The 14,039-nt window shown below is 26.3% G+C and overlaps 4 protein-coding genes across 4 annotated transcripts; 1 reads left to right on the forward strand and 3 right to left on the reverse strand.

Annotated features, from left to right (window-relative positions):
* Positions 1-798: 798 nt before the first annotated feature.
* LOC118440276 (LMBR1 domain-containing protein 2 homolog) lies at positions 799-4,136 on the reverse strand. The gene is made up of 10 exons (XM_035863091.2): positions 3,963-4,136; positions 3,511-3,851; positions 3,226-3,436; positions 2,968-3,144; positions 2,708-2,885; positions 2,384-2,565; positions 2,066-2,305; positions 1,792-1,993; positions 1,569-1,688; positions 799-1,477 (listed from the first exon to the last, which is right to left on the reverse strand). Exons 1-10 carry the CDS (start codon positions 4,134-4,136, stop codon positions 1,233-1,235), a joined length of 2,070 nt encoding a protein of 689 aa, XP_035718984.1. The 3' UTR covers positions 799-1,232.
* A 77-nt stretch (positions 4,137-4,213) lies between these two features.
* On the reverse strand, positions 4,214-4,940 carry BBIP1 (BBSome interacting protein 1). Its single transcript, XM_085658461.1, has one exon. The coding sequence runs from the start codon at positions 4,433-4,435 to the stop codon at positions 4,214-4,216; it is 222 nt and encodes a 73-aa protein (XP_085514587.1). The 5' UTR covers positions 4,436-4,940.
* Positions 4,941-5,070: 130 nt separating this feature from the next.
* bora (aurora kinase A activator-like protein bora) lies at positions 5,071-8,209 on the reverse strand. The gene is made up of 6 exons (XM_035863092.2): positions 7,444-8,209; positions 7,057-7,351; positions 6,915-7,000; positions 6,609-6,806; positions 6,270-6,477; positions 5,071-6,181 (listed from the first exon to the last, which is right to left on the reverse strand). Exons 1-6 carry the CDS (start codon positions 7,780-7,782, stop codon positions 5,676-5,678), a joined length of 1,632 nt encoding a protein of 543 aa, XP_035718985.2. The 5' UTR covers positions 7,783-8,209; the 3' UTR covers positions 5,071-5,675.
* A 486-nt stretch (positions 8,210-8,695) lies between these two features.
* LOC118440568 (uncharacterized) lies at positions 8,696-13,983 on the forward strand. Its single transcript, XM_035863817.2, has 6 exons — positions 8,696-8,870; positions 9,270-10,800; positions 10,903-11,344; positions 11,418-11,633; positions 11,705-11,934; positions 12,075-13,983. Exons 2-6 carry the CDS (start codon positions 9,278-9,280, stop codon positions 12,202-12,204), a joined length of 2,541 nt encoding a protein of 846 aa, XP_035719710.1. The 5' UTR covers positions 8,696-8,870; positions 9,270-9,277; the 3' UTR covers positions 12,205-13,983.
* Positions 13,984-14,039: the final 56 nt, after the last annotated feature.

The following is a 14,039-nucleotide window of genomic DNA, read 5'->3' on the forward strand; positions in this document are numbered from 1 at the left end:
AAATATTCTTTACATGAAATGAAACGTGATACATATTTTTCAGAAGACAATAATATTCAAGACTGTATGCCATTTTACAATTATTCTAAAACAACAAAATCAGGCATATTTTACTTATGTGGCCCACCAAAAGATATATTTGATCTTAAAACTACATTGGATCCAGAGATTATTATAATATCTAGTACTGTTAATTTAGTCAATGATGTAGTGAATACACAATTATATCATCGTTATATAAATGATAGATATACACGAATATCCAATAATGGATACATACCCATGACTTTTGAAGTAAACCATGACAGCATCCTTAACACCATCAAAAACATAGGATATGATACAGATTTACAAAATTGGATAAATTATCGTAATAATGTTTTGCAATCATGCACTTCAAAACAAGATGAATTAATATTGCCTGAACACCATCCAAATAGATCAAGTCTATTACTATTAGAACCGTTATTATTAATGCCAGATTTGACAAGTCCTAGACAAAGGCAAAATAAGAATCGTATCTCACATACAGAAAATATGAAAATAATCAAAATAATTATTGCTTATACTTTATCGTTTTTTATATTAGCTATTATTACGTTCTATATAGTATATTTCACGTAGATATTAAATATTACTTGCAATAATATAGAAAAAAAAAGAAAAAAATATTGGGAGATTTTTATGAATTAAATGCAAATTTATAATTTTATCACATGTTAATTGTTATTTTTTGTTAAATTTATTATAGTTTTAATGTAATTAAACTTGTTTACATGCTTCTTATACAAAAATTTATTATACAATTGCTTTGATAATTAGTCATGTGAATGTGTGATTATGCTCACACTATTCCTATTCTATGTGGCATTGTAAGAAAATTAAATAAACTAAAATACAAATCATATTTTTATTTAATTATATTACTTATTAAGTTTCCTTAATTTTCTTCTTAAATATCTAACTAAAGGTATAACAAATTAAGACTGTTTTACTCTACAATCTACACATATTTTTATTATTGTTAAAAGTAAATAACTATACATAATAGCAGGTAAATGCAAGCTTTTTTATCATATTATTATATTATTACAAAACACAATTTTCATGGTAGCAAAATGTTATCCTTTTTAGCTATAATCAATTAATAAATTATGAATTACAATAGTCCAATATAAATTTGATTACATTTGCTATAATTAGTTAATTTTTATGTATTTTAAATATTTATTTTAAATATCATCGAACAATCCTTTAGGTGCAGGTCCTACACGGTTTGTATTTGTTGAAAATGATCTTGTATTATCTGAATGTACATCATACAAATTATCAGTTTGATAATTACGTTCAAAGTGACTATTTGCACCATATGAATTTATTTCAGAAGTTGTACCAACATAGTAATCTGTTGAATCGAAATCGCGTAATAAACCAGCCCCTGCTGATTCCACAGATTCGTCTCTTTTTAAAGAACGTACTAAAATAAATGTAAATAGAAAAAATAAATCATATGAAGAATTTTTCTATATTGACATTTAACATTTATATTATACAATAGTTATAATTACCTGTGTCCATATTCTGTCTAGATGATCTATAACGAGAAGAATTTCCAGTAATACTGAAACGTTCTTGGAATTCACGTCTTCTATACATAGAATCTTCCGCTCTTTGTCGCTTACGTCTTTCTGCATGAAAATAAAATATCTCTATTAAATTATTAAACTATTACTTAATTTATATCTAAGAATAAGAATAAAAATAAGAATAAAAACTGAAACAAAAATTTACCTCGTATAATAAGTTCTCTTCCTTCTTCTACGAGATCTGTGGTAAATTCGTCATCATCAAGAAATTGTTGAAATCCTAACATTGAAAGTAATCTACTTCCTAAACTGAAATACGTTGCCAAACAAAATCCTAATATTGCCATTGGAAAATAGATATTAAATCCATCAGATATTATGGATATTACATCCATATGACCCATTATCTATAAAGATATAAGAAAATAATATAGATATTATTATGATGTATACTTATTATTACGATTAGATCTATTTACCTGAGTATAATGTGTTTCTAAAATATGCGTTTTTATAATATGAGAATCCATATGAATAAGTCCCAAAAAGTTAAGACACATAGGTGGTGTTAAGCGACATAACATCATGCCACTAAATATTAAACTATACTCATTCGTTTGATGGTGTGGTGCCAAATAATATAAATTTAAAACACGAATTTTTAAAACTGTTGAATAAGCACAATAGCAAAGATAAGCAATGATGAGTGTAGATAATACCTAACATAAGAAAATTATTTATATCATCATCCATTACAAAGAAGAATTTCATTATAAAAAATAAATAAGATTATTTACCTCTATTGTAAAGTAATCATAATTTTCTTTAGCTATATTAACAAATTGTGCAAATAATGACAGGACAGGTGATTTATTAAAAAATGTTACTTCTGACCATACAACAGCTGCAGATAAACAAGCAGCACAAATAGCAGCAACCTTCTTAACATAACTTTTAATAATACATTTCCAATACCATTCTGTAATTATATTTAAAATTTTATATCAAAATTATATATAAAATTTCATATGTAAATGTTTTCATATTGAAGTATTAAAATTTTATATATTATGGATATAAGATATTAAATGTATCAATTTACTAGATTTTATATTCCTTACCAATAACTGGATTGTAAATTATTCGAAGAGGGAATGATCGATGTACAGGAAATGTTGGTTTAAATCTTCTCTCATGACTGACTTGATTTTTTTCTACATCTTCCAAATGAAAGATTTTATCCACTGTAATGCCCCACAAAGTCTCTACACGTTGCAGTGTTTGTAAAGCTTTAATAGTCTGAAGGAAATGACCAACATCATTTATAAAAATATACGTTTTTATATGTATTAACATATGCATAAAAAAAATAATACAAAACCTCTCTGTGCAATCGAATTAAAGATTTTTCTGAGGGAGTATCAGTTGGTGTATCATCTGGTAACTGTCTTCTATTCATTCTATCTTTTAGTTCAGCAGGTATTTTTTGAAAAATTGTTTCTAGATTAGAATGATATGGGTGCCCTGGTCCAATAGATATTGTAGCAACTTGCAAGGACTAGGAAAAAAATTCTTTTGTCTGATATTATTGTAATTTCTTAAAATATTTATTATAATTCATTATAGGCAAAAAAGATACCTCAAGTATGTCATCTACTGTTTCTTCTGCCTCACATTTGTCTGAACTCAATTTAGCTATCTTAAAATAGCTATAATGTAAAGTATATCCAGGTTTACTAGTATTCCATAATCCACGTGGTACTTCTACAAGTGCATATCCCAAAAGTAGTACTAATAAAAATAAACCCCATGTATTTGATGCAGAGGAAGCAATAGCTTTTAACTTTTGGCTAAAAATATAAATTTAAGATTATAACATCAAAGGCTTTTTTAGTAAAGATTCTAGTGTGAATGCATTCTTTACCCATCAAGATATAATCCAGGCTTTAATGCAATGTATATTAATAAGATACCACAGATGAATAAGTAACTTCCATAATAAATCGCGTTATCAATAAGTGCAGATTTTAGCTTTCCTTGTACTGTAAAATCACCTGCTTTTATATAAGATTGCATTAAAGGAAGTATTAACCATGTTAAACATTGTGATGTCCAATAGACAATCTTCCATAATTTTGGGAATACATGTTCTGGTATGTTTGGTAAAGGATCTTTGCATGTATGAAATGGAGCATTTGCAGTATTATTTGCATTTTCATTACTTGAGTTATGTATGTACTGTTCCACACATTGTCTAAAAACAGTCTGGACAAGACAATTTTATTTATTATTTTTATTAGAAACTAATGCATGATTAATACAAATTATCATATATATTATATTTCAATATAAAAATCAAATATATATATCACTTACCGAAGAAACATCTAATGGTAATATAAATACTATCAACAGTGAAAAGTACCATGCAATAAGCACTGAGATTGTAACAATAATATGCTGTCTATACACATTTCCATATTTATATAATAGAGTTGCAGCTAGATAAAAAGCTATAGCAATCTCTATCAAAAATTGGTCAAGAAACATTTTTGTATTATATTATTTATATTTATTTGTATTATACAACAGCTAATGCTGTACATGCCTGCTAAGGCATTAATATTCTATTTATCTTGATCTGGTTTGTTATTTATTTCTTGACTTTCTTTCAACTTTTGTTCTGCTTCTTTCTGCATTCTTTCTAATTTCTCCAAGGTGACAGATTTTAAAGGTATTACTTTTGGTTTACAAAGTATATAATCTGTAGTTTCCTCTTGATATAACAGCCCTTGCTTAGGAATAATTATATCAACTTGTTCAGCAATTTCATCAACAGATTCTGACATTTTTCTTTGAATTTCATGAATTTTACAAAAAGTAGTTTTCAAATGTTCCACAAATTATTTAAATAAAACGAAAACAAAATTTGTTAACATAAAATAAAATGTCACATAGCATTTACACAAGAAGTGCAAAACAATTACTTTATAATCATATTTTATAAACAGTTTAATTTTAAAAAATCTACATATTTAAAAACCATTAATTTATATAAGACATTAAAATAAAATATAAAATCATGACACGAAAAAACAATAAAAGTTCACAAACACAAATAATTCACGAATAATTCACGAACTGTATGTGAGCTCGGATTAAAATAATATCAATACAGATACTGCTCGAAGAATTTATTTTTACTTTAATATACTTTTGAAATATATCACATTTTATTATGTTAATATCAATCACAAATGCATATACTGCATAATAAAGAATATCGACGTCACAATACGTCACATATGCTCTGAATGGTTCGCAATAACTATACCTCGTGTACGAACGCATGCGCAAATACAAATATGCCTTTGGAACAAAAAGAAAGAAAAAGAGCAAAGGTCACAAATTGTCTTCGTTATAAAGTATTTTTTTTAAGAAATAATGGAGTTAAATACATTTAGTTATACACATTTATATATACACATTTTATATTATAAAAAGTATCAATACAACTCAGTCTTATACTCTATTGTATACATTTTTAATACACAAAAATATTTATTTGAAATGCAATCATATTTAAAAATATATGAAAAATTAGATTTTTTCATATTTTCAGTTTTCTTTTTCTCTCTCTCTCTCTCTCTCTCTCTCTCTCTCTCTCTCTCTCTCTCTCTCTCTCTCTGTCGTTTTTTTTTCTTTTTTTTTTTTAATAATATACTCATTCCACAACGACAGCAATTAGTATATTCGTAATGGAATGTACATTTCAAATTATCAAAATTATTACTTTATAAAAAAACACTTATAGATATATTTTATACAATCATTACTCATTAACCGTCAATTATTAAAGAAGTTAATAATAAAAATATATATACGTCATACTTATTTAAATATTTACAATATTCATATTGCATTAATAAAAAAATAATAGAGATTTAAATACAAAAACAAACCATATTAGTATTATAAAATGCATATATAAAAGTCAAAATATTAATAATGATAATTAGTAGAAATTAAATATTCTTATTATTCATTCTACAAGAATTTAACAAATCCTCCTTCATAAAGAAAATAAATTTAACCAGCCTTTTCATGGTTATATTTTGACGGTGTAGAACAAGCAAAGTGTTTAAAATTTTCTTTCCAATCAGAAAGTGGAATTTCATCGTCAGATATTAAAAACTGTTCATTGTAATAAAATTTCTGCTTAACTGAACTACTTTCCATTAGATTTGTTGTACTATTCATGGAATAAGTTTGATATCCAGTGTCTTGAACTATATTAGAAGCACTTTGTCTTTCAGACATTCCCAAAAATATATTAGTTTTGTGCGAAGTGCAATTCTCCAATTTATAAGTTTGACTTAAATCAGACAAATGTTTCATCTCATTAATATTATTATGATATTTATCTTTATCTTTAATCATTTCATTTTTTGCATTGTCTTTGATTAAAGATGTAGAATTTTCCATTACTGAATTCATTTCTACAGATATGTCTGTTCTCATGTTCTCATGATCATTATTTGATGGATTTAAATTTTCTTTGTTTATATTTGAGTTATGCGAAAATAAAACTATATCTAAAAACAATTTATAAATCATTGATTGTATATGGTAATTATGTTTTTAATATATAATCTCTTGTAATATTTTTTATAAGAAATTTACCTGGTACTTCATTATTTTCAGAAACTTTAATATTTTCTGTAGACATCTCTATGCTTTGACTAAAATCTAATTTTACTGCTGAACGGGAGCGAGTTTTCATATTTTCTACTGATGTATTCCTTATATCAGGTATAGAAGATATATTAGGTGATAGATTTTCAGAATTTTGTATAGGTGTTCCATGACGCTGCATCTTACGTGAAAGTTTCTATGAATAAAAAATTTGGCTTTATATATTATATTTTGTAATGATTTTTTTCTGTATAGAGAAATTATAAGAAAAGTACAATGTTTAATAATTGTAAGAAATATACTGAAAATATTAGAAATTTAAATTACCCTTAATGGTGTGCCACATATAAACATTCCGCTTTCTGGAGGACTCTTACAGAATGTTAAAGAAGTGTTCATTTTGATTGGTGAAACTAGCAAAGAACTTTGCTCTTCATCTTCAAGACACTCAGTGTGATTGAAGAATAATTTTCTCCTTAATGAACTTGTACTTAAATTTGCATCATCACTATCTACATTTTGTTCCTAATTTTGCATACAAAATATTCATGTAAATTATAGAACAAATGTTTTAACGTAGAAACAAAATAAAATATATCAAAATATCTATTTCACTCTTAATTATCAACATACCTCGTTAAACGTAAAATAAGGTTTTAAAGCTTCTTCAACATTTTGAGGCAATTTTGGAGGAAGAGATAAAATTGTTTGGCATGTACCTAAAAATAATCAAATAATTATGTTGAAATGAATATTATTTATTTATATTTAATACCATCTTTTTTGGTTGTTTTAAAAGAATCTTTAATTATATTTGATTTATCAGTAAGCCGTTTAGGAGTATCCATTTTAATGTCTACTTTATACTCTTTTCTCTTAGATTCCCATGGGCTTGGTATTATCTCATTTGTCATAAAAAATTTATCAATTGCCGCCTGAGCCTTTAGTTCAATGTCTGGATCTACATTGTGTATTTGTTCTATAGGAAATTCTTCTATTTCTGCTGGTTTTATTAGAGCTAATTCCTCTACGCTCCATGCAAATTCAGGTGATTGTTGGGAATTAGAAATCTTTATAATAAGAAATAATATAATTTATATTATTATAGATAGCCTACCACTAACATGATTAATCTTCTTATATAATAAACATATTTTATCACCTTATTAAAAACAGTTGGACTGATAACAGACATGTGCAATCTATTTGTCAAATCATTTTCAAATGGATTCCTTGCAATGAACTTCGTTAATCCTGATGGTGGTGTTATATGATTTGGTAAATTTGTAAAACGACCTGCATTCTTTTGATACATTGTTTGTTTATATTTATTTTCATTTTGTTTGATTGGAGATTCGTATATTCTCTTACTATTTATTAAAGTACCATCATATTTAATTTTGTTTGGTGTTGATAGCTTTGACTGACTCATTTCACTAAAATTGTTTTTAACTGTGCAAAAGTCTACGTAATTTTTCGTAATAAAGAAAAAGAAAGACATAAAACATTAAATTTAACTCATAAAAAAAATTGAAGTCTGTATCAACGAAGGATTTAATTCAACTAATGCACACAATTACTACTAATTGTTACTAGTTGAACGTCAAATAAACTTTATATTTATAATAACAAATTCATAATCTTTATATGATGTTAATCAAATAAAAAAAGTGAATTATACTATGAAACATTATAGAAGTTTTTAAGGAACAATAAGAATCAGTGAACGAAATAAGTTATATGAGATAATGGCACATATAAATAAAACGAATTCTAATATGCATTTGTCAATTTAAGTTAACGATTATTACGTTTTAATTATGTTTGATAATTATTAAGCTTAATCAAATATTTTTTTTATATATTATCCAAGTATTTAACAACAATATATGAATTATTTGAAAACCACCACGAATCTGTTTTCTCGTTTGAAATTCACCAATAAACTGCAGCATAGTAAATAAAGGTATTCATGGATTAGTGCATTTTGAAGTAACTAGGGTTAAATGTAACTGACTTTAAAATGTTGTCTAATCAAAGAATTTTATTTTAATATATATGGTATTTTTAATAAATTAGCATCTTCATTCTTTGATCAAATATGATAATCTTAAGTAATAAAAATTCTATTTTCGAACGCGCATTTTTTTAATGACATAATTTAAAAACGTTATAACTTTACTGCAGTATTATTCTTTTATCACTAGAATTAATTTATTGTTTATCGGTATTATAACATATTATTTTTAATGTTTCATTAATTTTTAAATGTTGTATTAATAAATTAATTATTCTTTTTATTCTATATTGAGTAATTATGAATTTGTCGATTAATATTTTAAAAGAAGAGAAATATACACACACACACACACATACATATATAGGGAAGATTTTTATTCGTACTATCTGTTTAGAAACTTGCATCTTAGTACGTATCATACGGATAAATATAATGACCGATTCTGCGCCAACCGCATGGTATATAGCGTAATTTGTGCATTGCATATTTTTAAATATAATGCATTAAATAAATAACTATTTTGATTGCGATGTAAAATTATCCTTCACAAAATACATTAGCTGGCAAATGTGAGTACCATACTTTTGTATTTCTTTATACAGTGTTAATAGCTACCGTTTTAGGTTACCAAAGTTGTTTAAGATATTATCTTTATTGCGAATATTTCTCGTATCATGCATCAATTTTTTTAAATCCTATATACATCTGTTTCTATTTATTATTTGTTTAAGTAAAAATTATTTATATTAAGTTTTATTAATATAGAAGTGAGATAGAATATATAAGATTATTGTTGCAATATACCTTATTTTATAAAACAGCAGTTTTATTATGCACATATTTGCTTATGTACATTTAAAAATATATATTTGTATTTAATTGCATGAAAATACTATTAAATATGCTTTCTTTAATTCGATAGATCTTAAAAACTAAAGAATATGTTTTGTATGTTTTTATATACATAGAATCTAAAATGGCAGAACAGCAACAACCAACTCCTGATTTTAAACGCATGTCTTTGGATAAGATAATAGAGGCAATGACTGCTGATTTAGAAAGTTCTAATGGCCATTATGTTCAGTTTGGAATATCACCACAACAAACTCCACCGCATAATTGGAGTGACTATCCTTCTGGTCAAACAAGACACTATATTGCTAGTCAATCTCCACATCCTAATCCACAAAGCGTGCAATCTATGAGTCCAATTGCAACTTCTTTATATATGCAAGATATGCCAAGTTATGATAATACTAATACTGATCCTATTTATTTTCCACCTCAAACTGTAAATCATTTAGGTATTAACGAAAATAACGATTTAGTGGGAACTTTTGATGTTGGTGGAGGAAATTATATCAATGTTATTTATGGAAATGCATCACAAATAATGGCAGAACAATGTCAGCTTTCAAATATGACACCTTATAAAAATCAAGGTGTAATGGACAGAGAATACGGACTTTTCAATGATCAACGCATGAATATACCATCTGATATGCCTAATCAAAATTTTAATGGAAAACAATTAATTGATAATCTTGTATGTAATTGGGTACCAAATCAATCAGGAACATATAGTCCTTTTGGTGGTTCTCCAAATGTAACACCAGTACCACAATCTAATGTAGATGTCAGAGATTCTGAAGATCTACCTAGAAATATATCAGAGAGTCACTATAAAAGACCACGAATGGTAGCAGAAGTAAAACCTATGCGTCCTTCTTATTCAGATGTATTAACAAAATCAGCACCGACTCCACCTTCTCCATTAATTCTACCATCTATGAAACCGAAGGTTGAATCTGTGACCAAAAAAGTCACTAATAAAAGTTCCAAGAATAAAATTAAACCTACATCATTAAAGAGACAGAATTCATCAGGGAGTGATGATCACAATTCCCCAAAATTTCAAGTTCCCAAAAAAGTATTGGAAAAAAATAATTCTAATCTTCCAAGACGATGGGTTTCTTTAGATAATCTTGGTTCACAAACTGAAACTCATGAAATAAATACTTTTGATAGATCAGACCAATTTGAAAAGAAAAAAGTTTTGAAAACTTCTAAAAAAAATGACAAAAATGAGACACTTAACAATTCAAAAATTCAAAATAATAACTCTAAGACAACTGGCAATGTTCCAAAACGTCCAATACAAATAAATAACAATTTAAATACAATCAATAATTCAAGTCAAACAATCTCACCTGAGAAAATTGAAAAAAATCAGCAACAAAATAATAAAATTAATAAAGATGATAAAAAAGTGACTAAGGAAAGAAATTCTAAGCGCTTCCAGGCTGAAAAAGCACAGCAGATTAAGAAAGGTCAAAGAAATCGTAGAAAAGAATATAGAGAATCTCCTATTAAGGATCTATGTAAAAATTTAAATAAATATGCAAGCCGATGGAGTAAAATTATATTAAAGATTTTCTATTGGTTATTACATTTAATATCAGATGTAGTTAGTATGAGTGCCAATCTTGTTATTCAACTGTAAGTATTAAGAAAAGAAATAATTTTATTTATACATATACATATACATATATAAGTCACACATACACATATATGTGTTTCTGTATCTTACATATTTTTCAGTGGAAAATGTGCTTGGTATCACTCTATACTTTATTTAAAATACTCATGGGTTTATGTAGTAACAATGTTTTCAAAAATACGTATTCTTAATGCTTTTGGCAAGCAATTAGATCATTGGTTTGGAAGTAGTAAATTTGCTTTTTGGCGTAAAATGAAGACCGAAAATGAAGAAAAAGAAGAAAATTCTAATTGGATACATGGTGGACTTGAAGCTAATATTGCATTACCTAGTACTGGAGAGGAAGCTATGAAGAGATTATTAGCTTGTAAAGGCAAAGATCCATATAGCATACTTGGTGTTACACCAACATGTTCTGATGATGATATTAAAAAATATTATAAGCGTCAAGCCTTTTTAGTGCATCCAGATAAAAATAATCAACCTGGAGCAGAAGAAGCATTCAAAATATTAGTTCATGCTTTTGATATAATTGGAGAGCCAGTAATATTTTTGTTATTTGCAAACTAATAAGTTTGCACTATTTATAAATTATCTAAAAACAATATTTTTTCAGGAACGAAGACAAGCATTTGATCAAACAAGACAGGTTGAAGCTGCTTGGGGTGAATTAAGTGATTTGTTATCCCAATTACATAGAAAAATGGAACAAGCAGCAAATACAATAAGGTGTACAAACTGTGGTTTGAGGCATAAACGAGTTCCGACTCAACGTCCTTGTTATGCTGCCCGGTTTTGTGCACAGTGTAAGATACGACACAGCGCAAAAGAAGTTCGTATTTAAATTACAATTATTTAATTTTGTCTTTTGCACTTATAATCTAATTATCTAAATTTAATTAGGGTGATATATGGGCAGAATCTCGATTAATGGGATTTCTTTGGCATTATTATGCTTGTATGGAAGGTGCAGTGTATGATGTCACTGATTGGGCTGCTTGTCAAGCTGGTAATTTAAAACACCTTAGAGCAAACACACATAGCGTTCAATATAGAATTGTACTAGGTCAACGTCCACCGCCACAAACTTCTAACAGTGGTAAAAAACGACAACAAATGGATCCAAATACAAGGTAAGAATACATATAATCAACACTTTAAAGAATAATAAATTGAAAATATATTTTATTTATATTCCTATATATAAATAAATAAGCACAATAAATTTTTTAAATTAAATTAAATTAAAAGCTTTTTATTTTTTCTGATATAGTGAAGCAGATTTCGAAGAATTTTTAAATAATCTGTACAATCACAGCAAGCCTGGTAATCCTAATACATCAGCAGAGCAAAGTTCCTTTAGAGGAGATTGCAGAAGACGAAAAACCAAACGCAAGAAGTAAGCTAATGTACGCGAAGCTTTGAGATCTTATGATATTTCCTATATATGATTACTGAGTAACACATACTGGTTTGAACTTTTTCTTTTGAGTGATTGTCATAACGACAAGTACAGATCTTGAGACTGTAGTGTGTCTTCAGTGACTGATACTCTCAATCTAATATTCTAAAAGTATATGACTCAATTAGAGTACATAACAAATCGTGCAAAAAAAATTATGATTTGCATTAGAAAAATACTCTTGAGAATAATAAATTTTTTAAACGTTTAGATGCATTAAGTGCAAAAAAATGTCAAACAAAACATGTGAAAAACATGATAACAGAAACAAATGTGCATCTTGATTTTGTTGTACATATTTAAAATAGCTTGTACTTTTCTAATGAAAAAGATATAGCTTTTCTTCTTCTTCTTTTTTCTTTTTTTTTTTTTTTTTTTTTTTTTTTTCATAAACCTCTGATCAAGACTTACAACATAATAATATGACATACTATGCTTTCAGTACAATTATTAAGATAAATAATTTTATGTTTAAAGGTATAAAACTATTAACAATAAAAGTTTTATAATCTACATTACATATTTTTCCGTTTAAAACAAACCAATATTGAAATTAATTGCTAATATACATCCAATTTTTAATCATTTATAGTTGAGGAAAGATTGCATTAATAGTTAATTTATTGTATACATAACATTGAAAAGTTACTAATGCTAGATTTCTTTCATCACATACAGGTACGTAATTAGTAGATTTTAAGAACTATTTGATTTAAATATGACAACATTTTACAATGAAAAATAATCTAAAATCTCCAATGAATTTTATTTTATTTTAATTAATGTATTATACAATATTAATTTGTATATTATTCTATACATAGACATATTTACTAAGTACATGTTAAATGAACGTGATGTGGAATTAAAACATTCTTAAAAAGATGATTACTTTATTTAAAGATACTCAGAATGATTTCAATTAATATTAACATTGATTAATACCCCACTCTTTAATATAATATATTTAAAACATTTGATTCTCTTTTTCTGTATGCAAATGTTTTTAAAAAATATTAATTCATTACATCGTTTCTTTTGTTGTATGATGATTTTATACTATTTTGGTAACCATCATAAACCATGATCTCTATTATTTATAATTATTAGATTAATTATCGAAATTTTGCAAATGTAAGACTGATTTTCTTCTTCTTTATTAAGCATATGTTGTATTAGCATTTAGAAAATTTGACAGCAAATCTTCTGCAAAAATTGAATGAATCTTAAAGGTAAAGTCAACAATTCTGCAAATGTTACATATATATAGAATTAATTAGAGAAGTCTAACATGTACAAATTTTTTCAGCATTGTACAAAGTGCATTATAAGTTAAGGTGCTGAAAATAATATAAAAAGCAGAAATATTTGATAATTATAATTTACAGAATATAATTGCAGAAACAGGAAATAACAATGGCTAAAAGTATTATTTAAATGGTGGTATTATAAACTTTTTAGACACGTACATATGTGTATGTATACAGGTCAATAATAGATCATTGCATTATAATTAATTTGAATTGTGAGAGTGCCAAAGTATGCTAGAATTTCATATTCATGTTCATTTAAGAATTTTTTTTATATATTTAATTAAATTAAAGCTTCCTTATTTGTACTGCCATAAATTATAAAGTGCTTTGTATATGCAAGTATATCAGCTATTAACATGTATACCATATGAATTTACAATAAAGCTATAAATTAGATGTACAAGCTATACTATATATTGTAACATATACTTTTTCTTTAGTAATATAGATTTTATCTATACCT

The sequence above is a fragment of the Vespa mandarinia genome, chromosome 7, assembly GCF_050613455.1.
Source record: "Vespa mandarinia isolate Hongniang chromosome 7, ASM5061345v1, whole genome shotgun sequence".
Taxonomy (NCBI): domain Eukaryota; kingdom Metazoa; phylum Arthropoda; class Insecta; order Hymenoptera; family Vespidae; genus Vespa; species Vespa mandarinia.

Coding starts and splice junctions, on each gene's coding strand:
- BBIP1 (XM_085658461.1), bottom strand. CDS start 4,435: ATGTCAGAATCTGTTGATGAAATTGCTGAACAAGTTGATATAATTATT.
- LOC118440568 (XM_035863817.2), top strand. CDS start 9,278: ATGGCAGAACAGCAACAACCAACTCCTGATTTTAAACGCATGTCTTTG. Junction 10,801..10,902: donor GCCAATCTTGTTATTCAACT/GTAAGTATTAAG, acceptor CATATTTTTCAG/TGGAAAATGTGCTTGGTATC. Junction 11,345..11,417: donor TTGATATAATTGGAGAGCCA/GTAATATTTTTG, acceptor ATATTTTTTCAG/GAACGAAGACAAGCATTTGA.
- bora (XM_035863092.2), bottom strand. CDS start 7,782: ATGTCTTTCTTTTTCTTTATTACGAAAAATTACGTAGACTTTTGCACA. Junction 7,352..7,443: donor GTCCAACTGTTTTTAATAAG/GTGATAAAATAT, acceptor CTTATTATAAAG/ATTTCTAATTCCCAACAATC. Junction 6,478..6,608: donor TATGTGGCACACCATTAAGG/GTAATTTAAATT, acceptor TTTTATTCATAG/AAACTTTCACGTAAGATGCA.
- LOC118440276 (XM_035863091.2), bottom strand. CDS start 4,136: ATGTTTCTTGACCAATTTTTGATAGAGATTGCTATAGCTTTTTATCTA. Junction 3,437..3,510: donor CCTGGATTATATCTTGATGG/GTAAAGAATGCA, acceptor TTATATTTTTAG/CCAAAAGTTAAAAGCTATTG. Junction 3,145..3,225: donor CAGTAGATGACATACTTGAG/GTATCTTTTTTG, acceptor TTTTTTTCCTAG/TCCTTGCAAGTTGCTACAAT.